The 22,880-nt window shown below is 39.3% G+C and overlaps 1 protein-coding gene across 4 annotated transcripts; it reads left to right on the top strand.

Annotated features, from left to right (window-relative positions):
* LOC108993848 (importin beta-like SAD2) lies at positions 1-22,635 on the top strand. 4 transcript variants are annotated; one of them, XM_018968882.2, is made up of 22 exons: positions 1-255; positions 502-637; positions 726-813; positions 1,160-1,309; positions 3,804-3,966; positions 4,547-4,731; positions 4,909-5,082; positions 13,809-13,954; positions 14,037-14,160; positions 14,251-14,431; positions 15,378-15,537; positions 15,648-15,689; positions 15,780-15,898; positions 15,987-16,185; positions 17,019-17,150; positions 17,878-17,981; positions 18,162-18,341; positions 19,289-19,428; positions 19,624-19,763; positions 19,842-19,999; positions 21,503-21,635; positions 21,769-22,635. In XM_018968882.2, exons 1-22 carry the CDS (start codon positions 166-168, stop codon positions 21,924-21,926), a joined length of 3,102 nt encoding a protein of 1,033 aa, XP_018824427.1. In that variant the 5' UTR covers positions 1-165; the 3' UTR covers positions 21,927-22,635. The 4 variants fall into 4 exon arrangements, with proteins under 4 accessions (XP_018824427.1, XP_018824426.1, XP_018824425.1 ...); XM_018968881.2 differs by having other exon boundaries at positions 19,839-19,999; XM_018968880.2 differs by having other exon boundaries at positions 15,378-15,561.
* The last annotated feature ends 245 nt before the right edge of the window (positions 22,636-22,880 follow it).

Below are 22,880 nucleotides of genomic sequence, written 5' to 3'. Positions count from 1 at the left end.
AGCTTTCTCCCTCCGCATCTTGAGACACGCGAGCACACGCTACTCTCTCTCCCTGTCCTAAAACCCTATAGATACTAGAGAGAACACTCCAGACAGGGAGGTTAAGGTTCAGATCAATTTCGATCGTAGATTCTTTTCCGATCCTCGAGTTCACTCCTGATCAATATGGACCTTCCCAGCCTCGTCGTGATCCTCCAGGGTGCTCTTTGCCCCAGCCCCGATGAGCGCAAGGCCGCGGAGCAAAGCCTCAATCAGGTTGCTCATTCAATTCTCCATCTTTACTTCCTCTTTTCTTTTTTAAGTGAATGATTGGTGTTTGAATTATGCTCCATGGTTATTGCTAGTTTCAGCTCGATTGTGAAGTGATCGCTGATTTCTTTTTGTTTTTGGGAAACAATTGTTTCTCAAGAATTGAGACAATTATAGCTTAGTTTTCAGAATTCTTTGAGAATAGCAAATCAGTTTCCTTTTGAGATTAATTTTATAATTTTCGTATTGCAGTTTCAGTACGCACCTCAACATTTGGTGAGGGTATTGCAAATCATCGTGGATAATAACTGCGACATAGCCGTGCGCCAAGTCGCCAGCATTCATTTCAAGAACTTCATCGCCAAGAACTGGTCTCCTCATGAGCCTGGTGTGGGACGCCTTGCTTGTTCGTGTTTAGCGTCTCAATCTGTTGGTTAATTTCGATTTATAATTTGTTCATTTTCGGTTTGATATAGATGAGCAGCAGAAGATTTCCCGAACCGACAAAGACATGGTGAGGGATCATATCCTAGTGTTCGTACCCCAACTTCCTCCTCTGTTAAGGTAACATTTTCTAACTACAGTTGATTGATGTTTGATTGCTGTTTGATTAGTTTTACTATACTTATGTTTGTAATGGCTAGTTTTGCGCTGTGTCCGTTCTTTATGTTGCATGCTTTCCAAAGTTGTAATTTGTTGATTGTAACTTTGGATGATTGTCTGATAAAACATCATCTTGCGATATGTTCTTTCTGATATGAAATCCCATGCATTTATCTTTGTGATCATCTATTTTTAAGTGGTGTTATTTGAAATACATGTTATGAACTTTATATAATCCTAGCAATGTGTGGACTTCATTTTTATCTCTAATGTGAAGAAAATTGCAATGAAATGTCATGCTGTACAGGGTACAGATAGGTGAGTGCCTCAAGACGATTATCCATGCTGACTACCCTGAACAATGGCCGCACCTTTTGGACTGGGTGAAGCATAACTTACAAGATAAGCAAGTCTATGGAGCTTTGTATGTGTTACGGATACTTGCTAGAAAATATGAGTAAGTTATATCTTTCATCCTATTCTGGCTTAGAGTTGAGATTCAGAATATTACAAAGTAAAACTAAGTAATGTTCCCTTAAAATTCTGTAAGGGCTTGTGTAATTTTTCTTTAAGTATATCTAATTTAGTATTTTTTTTTTTTGTTTTTTCCCCCTAAATAGGAAGGACGCATGAACAGACACGTGAATAGACTCCATGCTATAATTTTTCGGGAATGGAATTTAATTACATTTTGAAAACCCCTAGGAGTTGGCTTAAGTGGTAAGGGCCTTTGGTTTGGGGGTATGCTCCCCCCTAGATCTAAGGTTCAAATCCCCCCTTGGGTCCAAACAATCTCTAGGGGTCATCAGACTGGGGGATTTTTCCCTTGAATTACCTGAGTTGCACTTTTGGAAAACTCCTTGCCGAGGGTCTGTGCACCCCCAGGATTAGTCGGGAAGCTGTTTCCAGACATCTGTTGCGAATAAAAAAAAAATATTACATTTTGAACATAGTTGATAAATTTAACTACAGTTATTTGTAGAAATCATTTAGCTTGCTTTCTTGGTATGTTTTGGTTAATCCCATGTTTGTTATGAAAAGAACTGGGCAGCAAAAATGTTTATATTTCTGTATGTGTGGGAGTCTTTTCTTTTATACCTTTTCTTCTCTTTTTTAAATATATTTTCTTATTATTGCTATATCATTTTGTACATACATGCATAGGCTAACACTTGCTTTTTCCTTTTTCTTGATAATTAATGTATTGTTCTGTATATGAAAAAGGATGAGATCCTGTTTATTTTTTTCTTCCTTTCCAAGGAAAAAATAGGTTGTTACATGTCAGTTTTTTGATAAACAAGAATAAGATTTTATTGAGTTAGGCGTAGCCCAAGTACACGGGAAGTATACAAAAGTAAACACTTAGTTACAAGTTAGGAACTAGAAAAGGATGCAAGAAAATCATGAACACTAGTTCCATTGAATACAATCACCGAACTCCAAAAAAATAAGGTGTGGAAAAAGAAACATTTAAGTTTTTTTTTTTTTTTAAAAAAAGAAAATTTAAGTTCATCCAAAGAGTGTTCCTGATCTACATAGCTCCAGCCAGTCCTCTTAAGCCAAATGCACCAGATGAGACATATGGGTTACATTTCTTAGAGGCCCTGTTTGGATACAGAAACGGTTTCATCTCATCTCATCATTACAACTTTTTTAAATTTCCATACAAAATATAATAAACAATTCAAGTTTTGCAAATCTCAAAACAATAATAATATTAAAAAATAATATTCTAACAATATTTTATTCAACTTTAACTTTCATATAAAATCATCTCATCTCATCTCACTATCCAAACATGAGACTTTATTGAATTCGGTGTAGCCCAAGTACATAGGAATTATACAAAAGTAAACACCTAGTTACAAGTTAGGAACTAGAAAAGGATACAAGAAAATCATGAACACTAGTTCCATTGAATACAATCGCCGAACTCCAAAAAAATAAGGTGTGGGAAAAGAAACATCTATGTTCATCCAAAGAGTGTTCCTGATCTACATAGCTCCAGCCGGTCCTCTCAAGCCAAATGCACCAGATGAGACGTGTTACATTTCTTAGAGTTTCTTAACTTAACAAAGAAAGACAAAACTGATTTGTGTGAAAAGAGCACGAGAGCATGCATTTGACTCACTGTCACCTTCGCAGTCTCGGCCTTTTGAAACCTGTCAGCCCCTCTCTTATATTTCCATATTACTTGTATATGAAGCTTTAAGATTCAGGCTACGTTTGGGTAGCGAAGATATCTCAACACTTTCCAAGTATTCTTGTACGGATGAAAATACTCCACATGCTAAACACAGTGAACCATCTTCGTACCAAAGTCTCTCCAAAAATCACTATAATATTTATCACTATTATATATAAATAAAAAATAAAATCACTATAATATTTATCACTATTATATATAAATAAAATCATCATTAAAAAAAAAAATCAATCATTGATGGAACCCACACATTTTTCAATTATCTATCCAAAAGTCAACAACTCAACATATTTCATACATCTAAACAATTCAAAATACTCTCAATGGGACTCACAAACCCACTTCAATCTCTACTCATAACTATTCACAAACATTCTCAACACTTCTCAAGTATTCTTGCTACCTAAACGTAGCCTCAAAATCCTTGATTTCTGTTCATGCATTCTTAAGCATTCTTTATATGTTCCTGTGTATATCTATCAACTTTTGTTGATGCACATGTTAGTGTGCACAGTGCCAGCATTGAAGTGGTGTAAGTGGGGACGGGATTAGCGCACTCAATTTATGTTCGATGTTGTCATTTGCAATGCTAGTTATGGATACATTTTCTGATTTTTGAGGAATTCTATCACATCATAAATTTCCCACGTTAAAGCCTCTACCCTTCTTTTATTTACAAGGTGCACTTGTGTTGATGCCAATTTGGTTGTTTACTGAAATTCAATTAATTCTTTCATATACTTAGGTTCAAGTCTGATGAGGAGAGAACACCGGTTTATCTCATTGTTGAGGAGACATTCCCTCATTTGCTCAATATATATAACAGGCTTGCGCAGATTGACAAACCATCGCTTGATGTAGCAGAGCTGATCAAGTTTATTTGTAAAATATTTTGGTCATCCATATATGTAAGTTGGTAGATGGATAGTTTGACAGTCTACCTTCCATCAGTATTGGAGCACATCAAGGAATTTTCATTTTAGGAGTTGCTTTGACTGGGTATCAATTTTTGTTTGTTACATGTTTATTGAGGTTGCATTACAGTTCTTTCCTAAGAATATCCATTGAAATCCTTTGGTGTTTTTTTTTTTTTTTTGAACTGAGTTGTTATTGACTACAGAGCTTTTAGATGGCTGAAAACTGGCCTTTTGATGTGCTCCAATCTGTTTTCTTTGATATCTCTTTCAACACTCTAACCTACTATGAGAAGCAGATTGCCCCACCCCACCCACCCCCCCTTCCCACACACACACACCAGCTTGTGAGAAGTTCATTGCCTTGTAAACAAGTGTGTTGGGGCTAAGGCATCTTTTGAACAAGGTTGGTTTCCACAAAGTGTTGGTTTTTCATAAAAGCTTGCATTAGTCTTGGGGGCAGATGATCTTTTAACTTTCTTCTCATCATGTTTTTTTCTTATTCTTTTATCTCTACAAACTCGCTCCTTTTTTTATTGTTTAGCACGACTGGTTTATTGTTTGTTCTTTTCAGTTGGAGATTCCAAAGCAGCTCTTTGATTCGAATCTCTTCAATGCTTGGATGATTCTTTTTCTAAATGTATTGGAGAGGCCTGTCCCCTTAGAAGGGCAGCCTGCTGACCCTGAGATTCGGAAATCGTGGGGGTGGTGGAAGGTCAAGAAATGGACAATTCACATTTTAAATAGGCTATACACTAGGTAAGTTTCTAGATTTGAAACATGCCTAGAAACTAAGAATGAGTCTTGCGAGGCATTCTGACTTTGTTTTTTTGATAAGTAACTATTATTTTGGGGTAAGTTGAGGGGGTGTTGTGAGAATCGAACTCACGAACTATTATTCTAACTTTTCATCCGCATTAAACTATCATGTCACAGGTTTGGTGATTTGAAACTTCAAAACCCAGAAAACAAAGCTTTTGCACAGATGTTTCAGAAGAATTATGCAGGAAAGATTTTGGAGTGTCACTTAAATTTGCTGAATGTCATTCGTGTTGGTGGATATTTACCTGACAGAGTTATCAATCTGATTCTTCAATATCTAACCAACAGGTTATTTTACGCATTCTTTTTCCCATTTTAAAATCAAATTTTCACATTTAAACCCCTTCAAAATGTTAAAATCCTTTTTATCTTTTTCTTTTCTGAGTTTTCTGGTTCATTCAATCTTCTTATCTGTAGCTTCAGCTGTTTAGTTATGTTTTTATTTAGAAAATAAGGTGAATATCATATAGGATTTCTCGTTCCAATCTTTAAACTCTTTTCTATCTTTTTCTCGGAATAAAATTCTCTTATTAATTATAAAAAAACCCCTTTCTATCTTTTTCTTTTATGAGTTTTCTGGTTCATTCAATCTTATCAGTAGCATAAGCTGTTTAGTTATGTTTTTATTAGAAAAAATTGAATATGATACTGTCTTTTTTGTTTTTACATATGATATGATTATTTGTTCTTACATATTTCTCCGTAATCGTAAAGGACTCCCACTAGATTCTTTATAATTGTCTCCTTTGATATTTGTCGATGCTATGGCGGAGATAGGTGAGTGAGAGAGAAAACCCTAAGGCTAACCCAGCCGTCACCCTTCGCCTAGGGCATTGACCGGCGTCACCCTTCACCTAAGACACCCCACCACTGCCATAGACAAGGTTGACAGACTCTGGTGTCTCTGCTGAGGGCACTTCTAGCATCGGTCCTCCTTTGGCGACCTGGAATTTCTCAAATTTCTCGGAGACGTTGAGGAGACTTCTCGGAGGCATTGTCGACCGTCGTACCTGTGCCTTCCCGACGTAGACAAGACCGACGAGCTCTGGCGACTCCTCTGAGGGCACTCCGATGTCAGTCCTCCCTCTGGCAACGAGATTTAGAATTGTCAAGGAGATCTCTCGGACTGTCGTCTGTCGGATTTGTGCCTCCACCACCACAGACAATACCATCGGGCTCAGGCAACTCCTCTGAGGGCACTCTGGCGTCGGTCCTCCCTCCGGCGATCGGATTTTTTCAGGAAACCACTCCTTTGATTTCACCAGCGCAAACCTACATCAGATCTGCATGTTTTGGGAGATGATGTAGGAGATGACGAAGTGAGAGGAAGCTTGATGTTTTGGGAGATGATGTTGTGATTTGGTACCAAAGGATGATGACGCGCGATTTGGATTCATTTAAGATGGAAGGTGAGAGGTGGTAGAAGGTGAAATAAAAAACTTTCGTTTTTACGAAAGAGGGAGGAAATAGCTTTCGCATCTTTGAACGTAGTAAAAATATAGCTAAGTTCATGTGCCTATGTGGGACGGCTGCTTCATGGGTTGGTAAGGGGATAGAGGATTGTTTAGAACTCATCTGTCATGATGGATTCTTCAAGGAGTTAAGGATGGGTAATGGAGTTCTCACATTCAACATCATAGACAGTGGGAAGGCCTTCCTTGGTCAAAGGTGCCTTGGTGTTGAGGTCATCAGCGGGTAGTCTGGTCGAGAATAGCTCTGCGGCGGAAGGAAATGATAAGACACTTGTAGGAGACAAAGGCTGTCGGGTGAAATTGGGAGAAGTGGAGGTAAGCACCGTGTGGTGTAGGGTGGAATGGCTGCCTTGGTCGAGTGTTTGAGTGTGGGAGAAGTGGAGGGGTTCTTGTGGGCTGTTAAAGCTCAATTGATGGGAGTTATGGAGTATGTGAGAGATCTTATGATTAATGTGGATAAGGGGTTGGAGCTGGTCTTGGGTTTGGGTGGTGGGTTGAAAACGGACGATGGGGGGTGGGGGGGAGATACTACGGGTTTGAAGGCCTCAAGTGTGTCGGCAAAGGGCACTTCCACATCGTCACAAATAGGGTCGTCAGACGTCGACATCACTGTTCACGCCGGTTTGCCGTCTGACTGCCCTCAGTCACCAATTGCAATTGGGGTTGGTACCTTTTTCCAGGGTTTACTTTAGTTGAAGATGGGGGTCCTTCCAGGGTTTTGAGTACTTTGGAAGAAGCAGACAAGCTTTTTTCAGAAGATGAGAATGGGGTAACAGAAGGTAGTGCTCCCCCTACCTGTTCTATGCCTCCTGAGGGAGTAGTAGGGTTTGACAAAGTGGCACAAAAAGGGTTGTCAGGGGGTGTAGCACCTACAAGCAATGTTCTCGTTAATGGAACGACGACGCATATGCTAGAGGTGAAGGAACCTCTAATGGTGACAACAACAATATAACTGTTGAGGAGGTTCGGGATTTGAATATAGGATATTGTGGGGAGGAAATTACGGGTTTATCGTTGGTGCCTTGTGAGGAGGAACGTCTCGGGTTGGGAGAGCAGTTGAGAACTGTGTCTGGGGATAAGGGATAATGTTGTTCCCTTGGTTTCTCTTCCTCCAACAAACAACATAGCGGGTTCACCATCAGATTGGGTTCTGCATAAAGTTAATGAGATTCAGCATATTGTGGGGCTTTCATACGGAGGATGTGAAGACCAGTTTAAAGCACTACTCACAGTGATAGAGGCGGGCCTCTCGCTTGAAACCAAATCAAGTTTTAAGAAAAGTAGGGAGTTAAAGCGTCTTTCTTAGGCAATCAACTACGACGCTAAGGGAGGTAGTGTTAGGGACCCCGGTCTTGTCCCTAACACTAAGGTCCACGGGTTCGCCTTGGTGATGATGGTGACCGAGTGTTCTTACCAACTTGCTTGGCCTTCCACAAAAGGATGATGTTTGAGTGATGGGATGATGATGTATTTGGATAGGATAAGTGTTTAGGCTACGACAAATCAATGTGGGCGGCTAGACTTGTTATTGAGTGAAGTGCCAAGATGATGGAGGCTAGGGTTAAATGGATGATAAGAGGTTAGGGTTCGGGTTAGATGCAATTAGGAATGTCGTGGGCTATGGTAGAATAAGGGTTGGTGTGGGTTTGGAAGATTGGCTTAGAATTATAGGTGTTGTTTGGTGCAATGGGAATGGCTTAAGGGTTGCCCTTAATGTTTGGGCTACTTGGATGATGATTAGGGCAGGTATGATGAAGTGTAGCTAGGGTTTTGTGAAGAGGCTAGGGTGGATTTCGAGATTTGCAAGATTGGGTTTAGGGTTGGAGTTCAAGATGATGCTAGGATTTGGGAATGAGATGGAAGAGTGAGGCTAGGGTTTGTGAATGAATATGGAAAGTTTGTAGGATGGAAGTAATCTTTGAGTGAAGAGGGAAATTTGAATTAGAATTGAGATGATAAGTCAATAGTTGACTTAGAGGGATTTTAGGAAGAATGATTTAAGGAATTGAAGAGGATTTGCAATTCCTTAAATTAAGGGATTTGAATTGGAATTGGAATTTGAATTTGAATTTGAATTAGAGAGTGGCAAGACTCCTAAAAGGAAAGAATCACCTTATGGAGCCTTGAGGTGGACAGCTAGGGTTTATGTGGATGATGGGGCTATTTATGGTAAGTGACAAGGATGGTAAGATGGAAACACTAGGGTTGGCGCCACTTGTGTTTAGGGTTTATTGTTGGGAAGATGATGATGGGCGGCTAGGGTTTAGGATTAGGGTTTTGGACTTAGGTTAAGGATGTGGTCGGCTAGGTCAAGTCCAAATAAGGCAAGTAGTAGCTCAATAGGACTTTGCACCAAGGGGAAAAGTGTGTTTCGGCTAGGCTAGGGTTTGAAGAGGCAAATCAAATATGAAAAGTGACAAACTTATGGAAAGGATGACAAACACTAGGTTGGTCGACTTTTGTGGCTTGGACGGATTGGAAGAGCAAAAATAAGATGAACACCAAGAACATTATGATGAACACTCAAGAACAAAATTAACAATACTAATGAACTTAAATGAACAAAAGAACAAACAAGATAATTCAATACTTGATTCACGAATTGCACAAGATTTGAATAAACCTCATATATTGATAAACACAACTTGGATTCACGAATTGCACCAAGTTGCAAGAATAAGATAGATTGAACTACACCTATTCACGAATTGCAAGGTGTGATCCTCTCTTAGGGGATTCACGTATTGCACCCCAAAGAGCCCAATGCCTTAGCACCGAATAGTGATCTCAAGAATAAAATAGTCTACCCACTAGGAAATTTGTCAAAAGATGTAAATGCAAAGCCTAATGGTCATATTTATAAAGATTACAACTTGGAAACCCCCAATAGGTCTCTTGGAAAATAAATAATTAAATAAAAATAAATAATAAAAAATAACATAGTTAGCATGAGTCAAGTTGACCCATGGCATGCATGAGCCCATGGGTGGGCTAGGGGTTGGCTGTTGGCTGTTGGCATGTGGCTGGCAGTGCCCTGGGCTGGTCTGGGCGTTGGCAGGCTGCCTGGGCGCTGGGGCGCGCGAGCTGGGCGTGCGCGTAGGGCGTGCGGGGGGCGCGCTGGGCGTGCTTGGTAGAGACCCATGTTTTGTGGCCCATGGCCAAGCCACTAGCCATGTGGGGACAAAGCTAGACAATTCCAAAACAACCTTAGGGGCATGCCATGGGGCCTGCCCTGACATGCCCAGGGTGCCCAAGGGGGCTGGTGACCAAACCAGCCCATTCAGCATGCATCCCGCACGCCCAGCGCGCACAGCACGTGTGGCTGCGTGCGCGCAGCACGCCCAGCGTGCGCGCCCCGCACACACGCCTAGCGCGTACGCGCCCCAGTAGGCCCAGCGCCTAGGCAACCTGCCTTGGCCATGTCAGCTTGCACACGCCCAGACCAGCCCAGGGCCCTGCCAGCCACATGCCATCAGCCAACCTAGTCCATCCATGGGCTCATGCATGCCATGGGTCAACTTGACCCATGCCAACTATGTTATTTTTCATTATTAATTTTTATTTAATTATTTATTTTCCAAGGGACCTATTGGGGGTTTCCAACTTGTAACTCTTATAAATAGGACCCTTAGGCTTTGCATTCATATCTTTTGAACCTTTGGCAAATTCCCTAAGTGGGTAGACTAGTTCTTGAGATCACCCATCGGTGCTAGGCACTTGGGCTTTTTGGGTGCAATTCGTGAATCCCAAAGAGAGAATCACACCTTGCAATTCGTGAATATGTGTGGTTCAATCTATCTATCTTGTTCTTGCAACTTGGTGCAATTCGTGAATTCAAGTTGTGTTTATCAATTTATGAGTTATATTCAATTCTTGTGCAATTCGTGAATCAAGTGTTGAATTTATCTTGTTTGTTCTTTTGTTCATTTAAGTTCATAAGTATTGTTGCTTTTGTTCCTAAGTGTTCTTCATAAGTTTGCTCTTCCAATCCATCCAAGCCACAAAAGTCGACCAACCTAGTGTTTGTCAACTTTCCATATTTGATTTGCCTCTTCAAATCCTAGCCTAGCCAAAACACACCTTCCCCCTTGGTGCAAAGTTCTATTTGGCTACTATTTGCCTTATTTGGACTTGACCTAGCCACACCACCCACTTACCATATTCGGCTATCCTCAAGACATCCACCATAAACCCTAGCCGCCTACCTCAAGGCTCCTTAAGGTGATTCTTTCCTTTTAGGAGTCTTGTCTCCATCATCCACATAAGCCCTAGCCACCCACCTCAAAGCTCTATAAGGAAACCCATTCCTTTTAGGAGACTTGACTCCCTCCAATTCAAACTCAAATTCAAATCCCAATTTCAATCCCTTAATTTAAGGAATTGCAAATCCTTTTCAATTCCTTAAATCACTCTTCCTACAATCTCTCTAAGTCAACCATTGACTTGCCATCTTAATTCAAAATTCAAACTTTCCTCTTCACTCAAAGATTCCTTCCATCTTACAAACTTTCCATAACCATTCCCAAGCCAACCAAACCCTAGCCTCACTCTTCTATCTCATTTCAAACCCTAGAATCATCCTAAACTCCAACCCTAAGCCAACTCTTGCAAATCTCGAAATCTATCCTAGCCACCTCACAAAACCCTAGCTAGATTTCACCTTACCTACCCTAATCACTATCCAAGTGGGCCAAACATTAAGGGTAACTCTTAAGCCATTCCCATTGCATCAAACACCCATAATCCTAAGCGAATCTTCCAAGACCACACTAACCCTCATTCTACCATAGCCCACAACAACCCAAGTTGCCTCCAACCCGAACCCTAATCTCATGTCATCCATTCAATCATTGCCCCCATCATCTTGGCACCTCACTCAAGATCAAGTCTAGTCACCCACATCGATTTGTCTTAGCCTAAACACTTAGCCTACCCAAATACACCATCATCCATCACTCAAACACCATCCTTTTGTGGAAGGGCCAAGCAAGTGGCAAGAACACTCGGTCACCATCATCACCAAGACTAGCCGTGGACCCTTAGTGATAGGGACAAGACCGGGGTCCCTAACAGTGCTGGGTGTTGCGCGCACGCGGGCTATGGGTGCTAGGCGCACTGGGCTACGCGTGGTGCATGCAATGACCATGCTGAATGGGTTGGCTTGGTCACTAGCCCCCTTGGGCACCCTGGGCATGTCAAGGCAGGCCTCATGGCATGCCCCTAAGACTGTTTTGGGATTGTCTAGCCTTGTCTCCACATGGCTAGTGGCTTGGCCATGGGCCACAAAACATGGATTCCTACCAGGTAGCTCAAGTTGAGGGAAGACGAAAGGGAGGATATTATGAAGACGTTCTTGTAGAGGGAGTTTCGGGTGGAGTATTAGGAGACGTTTGGATTCGTAGGACATCTCAGCTCATCTTAGCTCATCTCAATTCATCTCAACTCATCTCACTACTATTCATTACTATTCAGCAACTTTAACTCACAAATCTCACTACTATTCACAACTCATCTCATTACTATTCACAATCTATCTCAACTCATCTCAAGTCATCTTCGAATCCAAACGTCTCCTTAGTCTTACGGAGGGTGGGGGTTGGGGAGGTGTGTTCTATTCCAATTCTTGATGTATTTTGGATAGACTTCTAATTTTCATGGGCTTTTTAGGTCTTTTGGGGCTAGCTAGTATGGGCTAAGTGTTTTCTTGTATACGTCCAGGGTACCTGGTTACTTCTATTGATATATATAATATTTTTATTTATAAAAAAAAATGATTATTTGTTCTTAATGGTGCTAGAAGATCTGTTCATGTTACAATCTTGCTCAAATTATAAGTTTTGGATAAACTGAACTGAACTCAATAAATCCTGTTATCAACTATAAAGGGTTGGCTATTTTATGATGGCTTTAAGAAATACCATATCATGGTGTGGAATTTAATGGCATGACCATTCATGATTTTCTTGTCTCACTAGAACATCACTCCTAGGTGTTGCTTTTGTATATGACCTGTGTGCTTCGGCTTTTGCCTATTCCTATGATCAATAAAATCTTATTTACCAATAACAAAAAAAAAAAGAAGCCATTTCCTTGTAGTGCCTGGTACCTTCCTTGACCCTCATTCTTCTTTTGGCTTCGCTTTTAGCTTTTGTTTGAGAATCAATTTTAAGGGTAGAGAAGAACATCTTTCTTGCCAATGCATGCTTGCAGTTGGTCTTTTGACCAAGAGATGTCTCGGAGAGTGTGAAATAAAGTTCGGACTAGGTTGTAACTGCACAAATCCATAGTTTCCCCAATCTATACAAATAAAGGAATTAAAGAAATTATCGGTCAAATATTAAAAGTATAAAATTGATAAACGAGATTACAATTAATCAATTTAATTACGAGTTGTGTCTTGTGTGAAAATGGAATTCTATTTACTTTTGAGCCTTGGGGGAGAGCAGAGAAGCGAAAACATTTTGATGCAGCTGCAACTTCAGTGAAGGTTGAAGCCATAAATTCTCATATGCACAGCCTGAAAACTTTCAATGAGTCCACAGGTTAAAAATTACTAGCTTTTTTTTTTTTATTAGTAACTAGCATATGGCTGAGGATTCTAATTCTCGAGGCATTGTGCTGCATTTGCTCCTTGAGGTGGGTGATGAACTCGGTAGCAATAGTGATCCTTATAAAAAAAACATTAGTGATACTCTATATGTTTAAATTGTTCAAGGTATGCACAAATGATTTTTTAGAGAGGGGCAGCTGGAGGCATTATTTTTTTTTGTTAAGTTTCTCTCTGCAATCATATTTTGTGGGAGAATTTCACAACTTAATGTTTGAGCTGTGTATAAATGAGTCCATAAATATTAAGCAAGTATTAGATTGATCTTCAAAGTCCAAAAGCTATGCTGATACATTTGAGAAGTACCATGCAAGTATTATTGGATTCATATCCGTTCTGGCACTGTTGTCAGATTATCTTGGAGAGCCGTAGGACCCTTCCCGTTGTGTTTTGATCCAAGGATTATCTTATGGAATCCTTGTCCATGTAGTGTTATGTAAATATAGTTTTGGTCCTTTTCATTTCATGTAAAGGAACACATACTTCCAAAAGTAATATTGAATATGACTCTGGGCACGAGGATAGGATTTCCTGCATGTCATTCGGAGAAGCATCATTTTTTGTCAGGATTTTTCTTTGAAATCCCTTTTGTAGAGAGAATGGGAACTTACATGTTATGAAAGGATCATAGTCTGTGGAAGTTCTTGTTTACATCTAAAGAAGTAGGCAACTAATGTAAAAAAACAAGAAAAAAGTTGTATTTGCATCGAGCTATGATGCATCTTCTGAAAGTTATAGATCCCACCAACACCGCCTTTTCTCTTATCCATGGGCCTTGAAACTGAAATTACTGTTGTGTTTGGCTGTTCATCTAATTAATATCAAGATCATCAATCTCTTGATGCCTTGCCTTATTTATTGCTGCTTCGTTGCCATGATATATACTTAAAGTGGAAAGAATCTATTTGACCTCCTCATTTCTAATATATATGCAGTATCTCGAAGAACACTATGTATAACCTGCTCCAATCTCGACTTGATACTCTTCTTTTTGAGATAATTTTTCCCCTTATGTGCTTCAATGACACTGATCAAAAGCTTTGGGATGAAGACCCACATGAGTACGTGAGGAAGGGTTATGGTATGGCCTCAAGATATGAATTTATTGCTTTAAAGGCCTTGGATTGCTGCAGGTTATTTAGGACTCTCTTTGTTGGCTTCAGATATCATTGAAGATCTATACAGTCCAAGGACTGCTGCCATGGATTTTGTCAGTGAGCTGGTTAGAAAACGTGGAAAAGAAAATCTTCATAAGTTTATTCAATTCATTGTGGGAATTTTTAAGAGGTATATATTTGTTATTTAACTTATTGTCTACCATTTGGGTATTAAATAACTGGGTGTATTATTTGTTCCTGTGTATTTTTCCTCCTCCAGTTATGATGAAGCACCGGTAGAGTACAAACTCTATAGACAGAAAGATGGTGCACTTCTCGCTATTGGAGCCCTTTGTGATAAATTGAAGCAAACTGAACCTTACAGGTCTCAACTTGAGCATATGTTAGTGCAACACGTTTTCCCTGAGTTTACTAGTCCATTTGGGCATCTTAGGGCCAAGGTTTGTTAGGCTAAAATTTATTTTCTGTTTATTTATCTTTGTGCAATTTGGCTACTTATTAGTTTTCATAATGCAGTGAGTTTTGATGGTCTTAAACTCTAATGTTGGCAGTGTTGGTGAAACCGCTAGGCGGATTTAAGCATAAACGCTGTCTAGCCTTGGCACAAGGCATAAAGTGCAAGCGCACGTTTTTAAAGATGATGTAGAATAACGATAAATCTGTAAAATATAATACGAGAAGCCTTTACAAGTTACTTATAAAAAAAAAGGCTTTAAAAGTAAGATGGTAAGATGGTAGCACATACTAACATATTTAGTATATTAACTCAACTTATTAGAGTAGTAAGCAACATGAAAATCAAGTAATCAATTAATTACTTTTTTTTAAACATAACATTTTGATATTACTCTCTTGTACTTCACTAGTATACAAATCATTTAGATTTGATAGCGATAATCAAATTAAATACATTGTTAGATCATAATATACCAAAAAACTCAAGAATTATAAAAGCGTGCTTTATGCACTTTAACTGCACAAAAAACGTGCCCACAAGTATGCTTTTGTAAATGCTCTTTGCTTTCCGAAAGCAAAGCACTTTGGCCATGGCACTTTGGGCTTTGCCTTTTACAAACACTGATTGTCAGCTCTTCTTCTTCAAACACTGATTTAGTAACTTCATGTTAATTTTTTCTTTATTTTTTGATCTCCAAATCTTCATATCACAAACATTGTTTTCAATTGATTTTTTTTGTTGCCTTGTGAAAGAAGGTTGAGAAATGCACGTTTGATTGTTTTTGCATGAGCGTTCATATTAGCTGGGCATTCATTTTAAAGGCATTACTATTTTTCTGCCTTTACTGGTATTAGGGAAGTGTGTGCTAGTGCTGCTACTTTTGCACCTGCTCCTATTATAGTTGAATGAAAATTTTGTTCTGGATTTAGGCTGCATGGGTTGCTGGACAGTATGCCCATATAAATTTCTCGGATCAGAACACTTTCCGTAAGGCTTTACACAGTGTTGTGTCTGGGATGCGGGATCCAGAACTTCCTGTTCGTATTGATTCTGTTTTTGCTTTGCGCTCTTTTGTTGAAGCTTGCAGAGGTATATATATGCTGCACACTATGTGTGAGTGTTTGTTTTTCATAATTTTATTTTTCTGTTAGTTTAGATGTTGGCTGCTTGATAGAATTTGCATTTTTTTAACTATGCAGATTTGAATGAAATTCGCCCAATTCTTCCTCAACTTCTTGATGGTATGTGGTTCATGAAATCTTGCCAAGACTCTGAACAATGTGACTTTGTGAATAAAAGATTTACATTATGCAAATTTTTCTTCCATCCAGAGTTCTTTAAACTTATGAATGAGGTTGAGAACGAGGACCTTGTATTTACTCTGGAGACTATAGTCGACAAGTTTGGGGAGGAAATGGCACCATATGCTCTTGGGTTATGCAAGAATTTGGTAATATTTGCTATCAATCTCATTTGATTTTATTATATGTAACTTCCTTCTTCAGTTCATGTTAGTCCATTTTTCTCTCTAAATTTAGGCGGCTGCATTTTGGAGGTGTATGAACACTGCTGAAGCTGATGATGAAGTTGATGATCCTGGTGCTTTAGCTGCAGTTGGTTGTTTACGTGCCATTAGCACAATTCTTGAATCAGTGAGCAGGCTTCCTCATATTTTTGTGGAAATTGAGCCAACTTTGCTTCCTATAATGCGTAGAATGTTGACAAGTGATGGCCAAGGTGTGCATTCTATACTTTGACAAATGAAAATATAAATTGTTTCGCAACATATGTAGTGGATGTCTTTCACTCATGACTGAGAAATTGAAAATGTATAAAGAAAATGAAGAAATCTAGTTTCCTCTGTAATGTATATTATTCTGCAACATAGTTGTTGAATTAGTTAGTAGATCGTTGGTATAGTATAGGTCATGAAAGCCCTTGAAGCTGAAGTTAGTAGAATCCGCTTTTTTAAGGTTTTGTTCCTCGAGGAGTCAGGTTCATTTTCTGGACAAGTTTCTGGGAGTTCGTCGTAAGTTTGAGTATCTGGACTTTGAACGCCTGGCATTTTGATCTCTAAAGTATTTTAAGTTAACGTGGACCTACCCAACATGAATCATAACTTATATAAAAATCCTAAACTATGAAAGTTGAAGCACACGTACAAAAAGCAGCTAAATCTCCTCTCATGCCTGCATCAACCAAATTGTATAAATAATATAAAAAAGTCCACATAATACAGTACACTTGGAAATAATATACAATGCAGAAAACTATGTTTATCAATTTTGTCACTTTTAGACGGCTTTTTGTGGAGTCCCATGAGAGCAGTACATTAATGATTCTTGTGAGTCTCTAAGCAGCACATGCAGTTTCCTAATTTTGAAGCGTTCCTGCTTATTGAAAATCAAAGGGGATATAAAGTTTACCTATTTAATATTGTCACTGTTTCATTTAGCTGCTGGAATCTTAAACTTTTGTGTGATTTGCTGCTTTAGTTGCCCTTTTTCTTAGAGTTCAATATCTCATTCCCCACTTAAGTACATAGTTTGTTTTTCCTGTTACCTGTGCAGAGGTTTTTGAAGAAGTTTTGGAAATTGTATCATATATAACTCTCTTTTCTCCAACTATATCTCTGGATATGTGGGGTCTGTGGTCATTGATGATGGAAGCGTTGGCAGATTTTGCTATTGAGTACTTTCCAAGTATGATCTTCTCTGCCATTTATATACTTAGCTGGATATTCAAGGGAAATTTATTGGCACTATTGCAATTAGTATTTTTGTTTAGTTTGGGTATTCTTTATTTTTTAGAAGAGGATGATACCTAAATATTATTGATAAGCCCTCACTTATGGCGAGTGGATGCTGCGGTTACAATCCAGCACCTTGAGGATACATAATCAATCAAGCCCGAAACCAAAGTGTAAAATTAAACCAAATCTAGAGAAAAAAATTCAAATCCGTGTCTATGCTCTATATAAAACCATTCATTTACAACGTAACATTGGCAGACCTATTCTACCAATTCCAAGTATTCCTGTGATTTCTTTTGGAGCTGAAAAAGGCTCTTCTGTAGACCTTTTTGCATCCCCTTTTTAGTATTCTATTTAAATTGAGTTTCGTGTATATATATACGCATTTGATGGGTAACAAATAAAAGGAAAGAATATTAAACAAGGAAGTTCCTTATATATCTATGGTATCATGTATTCAACTTTCTGTCTACCGCCTGACCAAAGACTAGAATTGGAGTTTTTGTTGTTCATCTTCCCCCTAAGTAGGTGCTTTCTCTTTTATACCTTCTGTGTAATGCGCTTTCAATTTACTTGTATAAAAAAAAACAAAAGCATTTAAGCTTGATTTATCTTTAGAATCAGTTTCCATGTACATTTCCTGTATTTTAATTCTGAGAAGTGATATTTTCATGCAGATATCTTGGTTCCTTTGGACAACTACATATCCAGGGGAACTGCATATTTCCTCACTTGTAAAGAACCAGATTACCAGCAAAGCCTTTGGACTATGATTTCATCTGTGAGTTCTTTCTGCTTAATAAAGTTTGTTTTGATGCCTAGCAATTAAGATAAAGCATTGAAATGAAAATGTGAAAAATCTTGGTGACTTTTTGTGACACTGATGTATTTATTTTTTCTTGTGTTTTCTTTCCTTTCCTCCCCTTTGGCTGATAAGATGTGTGCTGTTTTAATTTTGCAGACCATGTTAGATAAAAATATCGAGGACAATGATATTGAGCCAGCTCCAAAGCTCATTCAAGTTGTCTTCCAGAACTGCAAGGGGCAGGTGGATCAATGGGTTGAGCCATATCTCAGAATCACAGTGGAGCGATTACGTCGGGCAGAGAAGTCATACTTGAAATGTCTTCTCATGCAAGTGGTAGGGAGCATATGTAAACTTTTTTTTACAAATATTCAAATTTTCCTTTTAACAAAAGGATTGTGTTTCTGAGTTGCAAGGGGACTTGGTATGTGGAGCACATCTCTCTTAACAGAATAAATAAGAGCCATTGCTTTAGTTTTTGCCTTTTGAATTGAAAATTTGACCTGTGTAGTCTCTCTACAGAATAAATGATGGGGAGCTATATTTACAGCATAGGACTCTTAATTACGAGCTTGATCTCCCTTGTAACTGAAAGATGAAACCATTGATGGTCCTTGGAGATCATGTGATTCTTGCAATAATGTTTGTGTCGGACCCATTAGCCAGATAAACTACTCAAGTTTAACACATCTACCTTTTGGTGACCATTGAACTTGCAACTGAGGCATTTAGATGGCTTGGATATGGATTTCATAATACACATGGTTTTGTTGGCTTGTCTCTGGCTAAAACTATTTTATCTCTGACTTGATCTGTTTAGAATCTACATCGTCTAAATGTTTCCTGACATGATGTACAAAACTTGAATTGGTTGTAAGGTTTGGTCACGTGTCATACCTTTGTTCCTCTAGCAGCACATGTCTGGTTGTCCATTGTTTTTAACTTATTGAAATCCTAAAAAAAGAGTTGGATGCAATGAGCCCTTAAATATTAGAAGTAGATATAAACCAATTAAATAGACCATTATGGCCTTGAAAACAGAGGTTTTTATTATACACGAGCCAATAGAGGAAACCATCAAAGCCTTGTTAGTTGATACAAATATCCAGTGCTAAAAACTCAATGTTTGGATATCAGCTGAAAATAGTTCTGTTTTTCTTATTATCTTGATTTAACAGTGGATGATTTACTTTTAACTTTTCCTAGTCATGTGCTTCAAAAATACCTGTGATAGATGGAAGCATCTTTGAGGTGATTACTATTAAAAAGAAAATTGATCGCAGATAGCAGATGCTCTTTTCTACAATTCAGCTTTGACACTCGGCATATTGCAAAAGCTAGGTGTTGCAACGGAAATATTTAATCTTTGGTTCCAGATGCTGCAAGAAGTTAAAAAGAGTGGTGTACGCGTTAATTTTAAAAGGTGAACTTTCAATTCTTTTTCCTGTTGTTAGTGCTGCCAACCCTCCATCTCTTCATCCCCCCCCACACTTGCCCTTCTGCTCCCCCAGAAGATCAAAGGGAAGAAAAGCCTCTTTAATTCCATCATACCCCATATATCTGGTACTTGCTCGTTTACCCTTGAGGATGGCATGCCATATGAATTTCTATGTTACAGGGAACATGATAAGAAAGTTTGTTGCTTGGGATTGACATCACTACTAGCACTGCCTGCTGGTCATTTGCCAAGGGAAGCTTTGGGACGCGTTTTCAGAGCAACCCTTGATCTTTTAGTTGCATACAAGGATCAAATTGCAGGTCTCTCTCTATCTCTCCCCGTTGATATATCTGTGTCATTTGTATTATTACTTTCTAAACTTATATGATGGGCAGAAGCTGCACAGGAAGAAGAGGTGGAAGACGATGATGATATGGATGGTTTTCAAACGGACGACGAAGAGGATGATGGTGATGTATCTGACAAGGAAATGGGAGTTGATACCGAGGATGGGGATAAAGCTGACAGCATTAGACTTCAAAAGTTGGCTGAACAGGTGTGGATTTTAACCCAGATTTTCAAATTAATTTTATGTGTGTTGCGAAATACAGGACAATGGTTACACAGTTTATATTGTAGACATTTGTTTTTGCGTGTGCTATATTTGTTTTGCATTGTTTGAGTTCTTGAAATTGCATGAATTTTTTATGAGTTAAAAAGTGCTCTCTCTCTCTCTCTTTGTGATGGATGATCTTTGCGGTGATTCAAGCCAGTGGCATCATCGTGTGTTTACACTTTTCTTGCTGGTTATTATGTTACGATAGATTTGGTGAACAGAATGGTTTTGTTGAGCAGCTTGTGGGTGGAATCAATAGTTTTCAAGTTCTCATTGGGTCATATCAGTGTAGGGTGGCTGGTGATCACAATGTTACAGCTGGGACTCAAAGAATACATACAATGAGAACAGAACATACTTGGCTCAACATTGCTCTAAAGCTCATGGTCACTACATAGCATTTGCCAAATATGGTTGTAGAAGCCGGCAAGGTTTCAGAGTTAATACTGAAAGGTGTGGAAAGTCTGGGAAGGGAGAAATTACTTATCAAAAAAGTCTGGGAAGGTAGAAATGCATCCTTGCGCACAAAGCCGCTACTTTGGTTTTCCTGTCCCATGGTAATGGCTCATGGGAGGAGCTCGCATAAGCTCTAGGGCCATGGGGGATACCAGGTGGAGTTGAAGTACATGGCGGTGCTATGTCGGGTGGGTCAAGCTTATGTGACAGACTACTAAAAGAGGTGTTATGGGGAAACAAGGAAAATGGTGAAGTAGCCATTGTGGGCAGGCACAAGCAGAAACCAGTGTTTCAGAAGTTGACTTGACCTGCCTGTAGCTATCAAAACCAACTCTTATGCAAAGGTCGATAGTGGGGAGCAAAGGCCCAGCTCATGAATACAAGGCCTGGTCTTTTTATGTTGGAGAAAAGGAAGAAAAATCAAGGCCCGAGCAGAAGTGGGATGATAAAGTGGGAGTTTGGAGTTTGGACTTGGCAAACACACTCTCTCCAAGGGAGAGGAAAGTGGGGCAGGCAAAATAACCATACTGGTGGTTGATAGTGGAGCAAAGGCTGGATGAAACATGGATAGGCATGCCTTATCATCCAAAAGGATGTAGAAAGGGAAGGGCTTGCGGGTGCATCCCACATCCAATAGAGAGGAGGAATACCAGGGATGATAAGGGATAAATAACTCTACAGCTCATGGGAATGGGGAAAAAACGTGTGCCCTCCAATGGGCATGCCTAATTGTCCACATAGTGCATGCACAAGACACTCTAGAAGGTCAAAATGATTACAATGGTGTTTGGACCAGATGACATTCACCCCATAAACAAGGAGTCCAGGGTTAGTTTGTGGGTTCAATCCAATACAAAGAGTCTTGCTTAATGTATCAGAACACCATTCATTATCGATTTGTGCTATGGCTTGGTATTATTCCTTGATATCTAGCTTCACTGTTTTGTTCATTTACGTTATCATAACTTGATGTTTTTTTATCACTAGGCAAAGGCTAAGGCTTTTCGCCCATATGATGAGGACGATGATGATTCGGATGATGACTATAGTGATGATGAAGAGTTGCAATCACCAATTGATGAGGTGGACCCTTTTGTTTTCTTTGTGGATACTGTCAAATGTAAGTGAGAATATTCCCTTCCATCATGTTTTAGATTGAACAATTTAAATATTTGTTGTTAGTGTCTAATCTGTAACCACCCCCTTCCCCCCCAACGTACATTTACTTTTGCCTCACTTTCTTTCATATCCAGCCTTGCAAGCATCAGATCCATTGAGCTTCCAGAACCTCACGCAAACACTTGACTTTCATTATCAAGCCCTTGCCAATGGTGTTGCCCAGCATGCCGAACAGAGGAAAGCAGAGATTGAAAAGGAAAGAATGGAGAAGGTGGCTGCTGGTGGTTCTTAAGCTTTTGATGCCATGTTGTGGCTACAAATTTGCTTTGCATATTACATCCAATCCATAATGGTTTGGAGACAGTTCTTGCGAGTCTCCCCCACCCCTCTTTCGAAGCATCTGGTTGTTTCGATGATCACGAAGGTCATTGAGCCCCAATGATTTCTTGGGTCTAAAGTTCATGGAAGCATTGCTTGTTCAAGTTCCACTGACATACAGTGGGATTAGTGAACACTGGAGCTAGTCCTTTGTTCTGTTCTTCCAGCATTCAGAGGTATATATGGCTGTCCCGTCTCGAATGAAAAGTCCGTGTTGTCCTTTCCTCCTTCATCTCTCATGTTCATTAGCCACAATTTCTTTGGGTTGAGTATATTCCCTTTTGAGTTATTTGGGAACCATAGGATCTCTGCTCTCATGGCTTGAGAGCAGCAGCAGGGTGGGTTTCATGCATACAAAAAGTTATGTAGGATTTCTTTTACGTTTCATACGGCTGGTTGATGGCTGTATTGATTATTATTATTATTATTATTTAGCTGCTGGGTCACCAACAGATATTCCCTCCCTCCCTCCCCGGTGTATAGAGTCTTAGGGTTCGATATTGGTTTTTTTTGGGTTTTGATTGCAGAGGGCTTCCAAGGGTAGCTTTGCTGCCGATTGTAAAACATTTACGTTACATATTCTTTATATGATACGTAGATTCACGAGAAGAGATCCTTTTTGATATCATGTGTATGTACTTCCTTGCAATGATTTTCTTTCGTGGTAGGTGGTTTACCAAAGTCATAATGATAGTAGTAGTAGCAGTAGTAGTAACTGAGTCACTGACCATGGCTATACAAAAAATGGGCATCATTTCTCCATTCTTGGGGTTGTACACTCCAGCTAAATACCATTAGATACGTGTACGCGCACCCACCAATGTTCTAGCACAAAATCAAGGAAAATTATGTAATGGAAAATATTATA

Source organism: Juglans regia, chromosome 12, assembly GCF_001411555.2.
Source record: "Juglans regia cultivar Chandler chromosome 12, Walnut 2.0, whole genome shotgun sequence".
Classification (NCBI taxonomy): domain Eukaryota; kingdom Viridiplantae; phylum Streptophyta; class Magnoliopsida; order Fagales; family Juglandaceae; genus Juglans; species Juglans regia.
This window is presented reverse-complemented; position numbering and strand designations above follow the sequence as displayed.

Excerpts from the sequence above, each read along its gene's own strand:
- LOC108993848 (XM_018968879.2), top strand. The coding sequence starts at position 166 with ATGGACCTTCCCAGCCTCGTCGTGATCCTCCAGGGTGCTCTTTGCCCC. Across the intron at positions 3,967-4,546 it reads TATTTTGGTCATCCATATAT|TTGGAGATTCCAAAGCAGCT; the intron begins GTAAGTTGGTAG and ends TGTTCTTTTCAG. Across the intron at positions 4,732-4,908 it reads TTAAATAGGCTATACACTAG|GTTTGGTGATTTGAAACTTC; the intron begins GTAAGTTTCTAG and ends ATCATGTCACAG.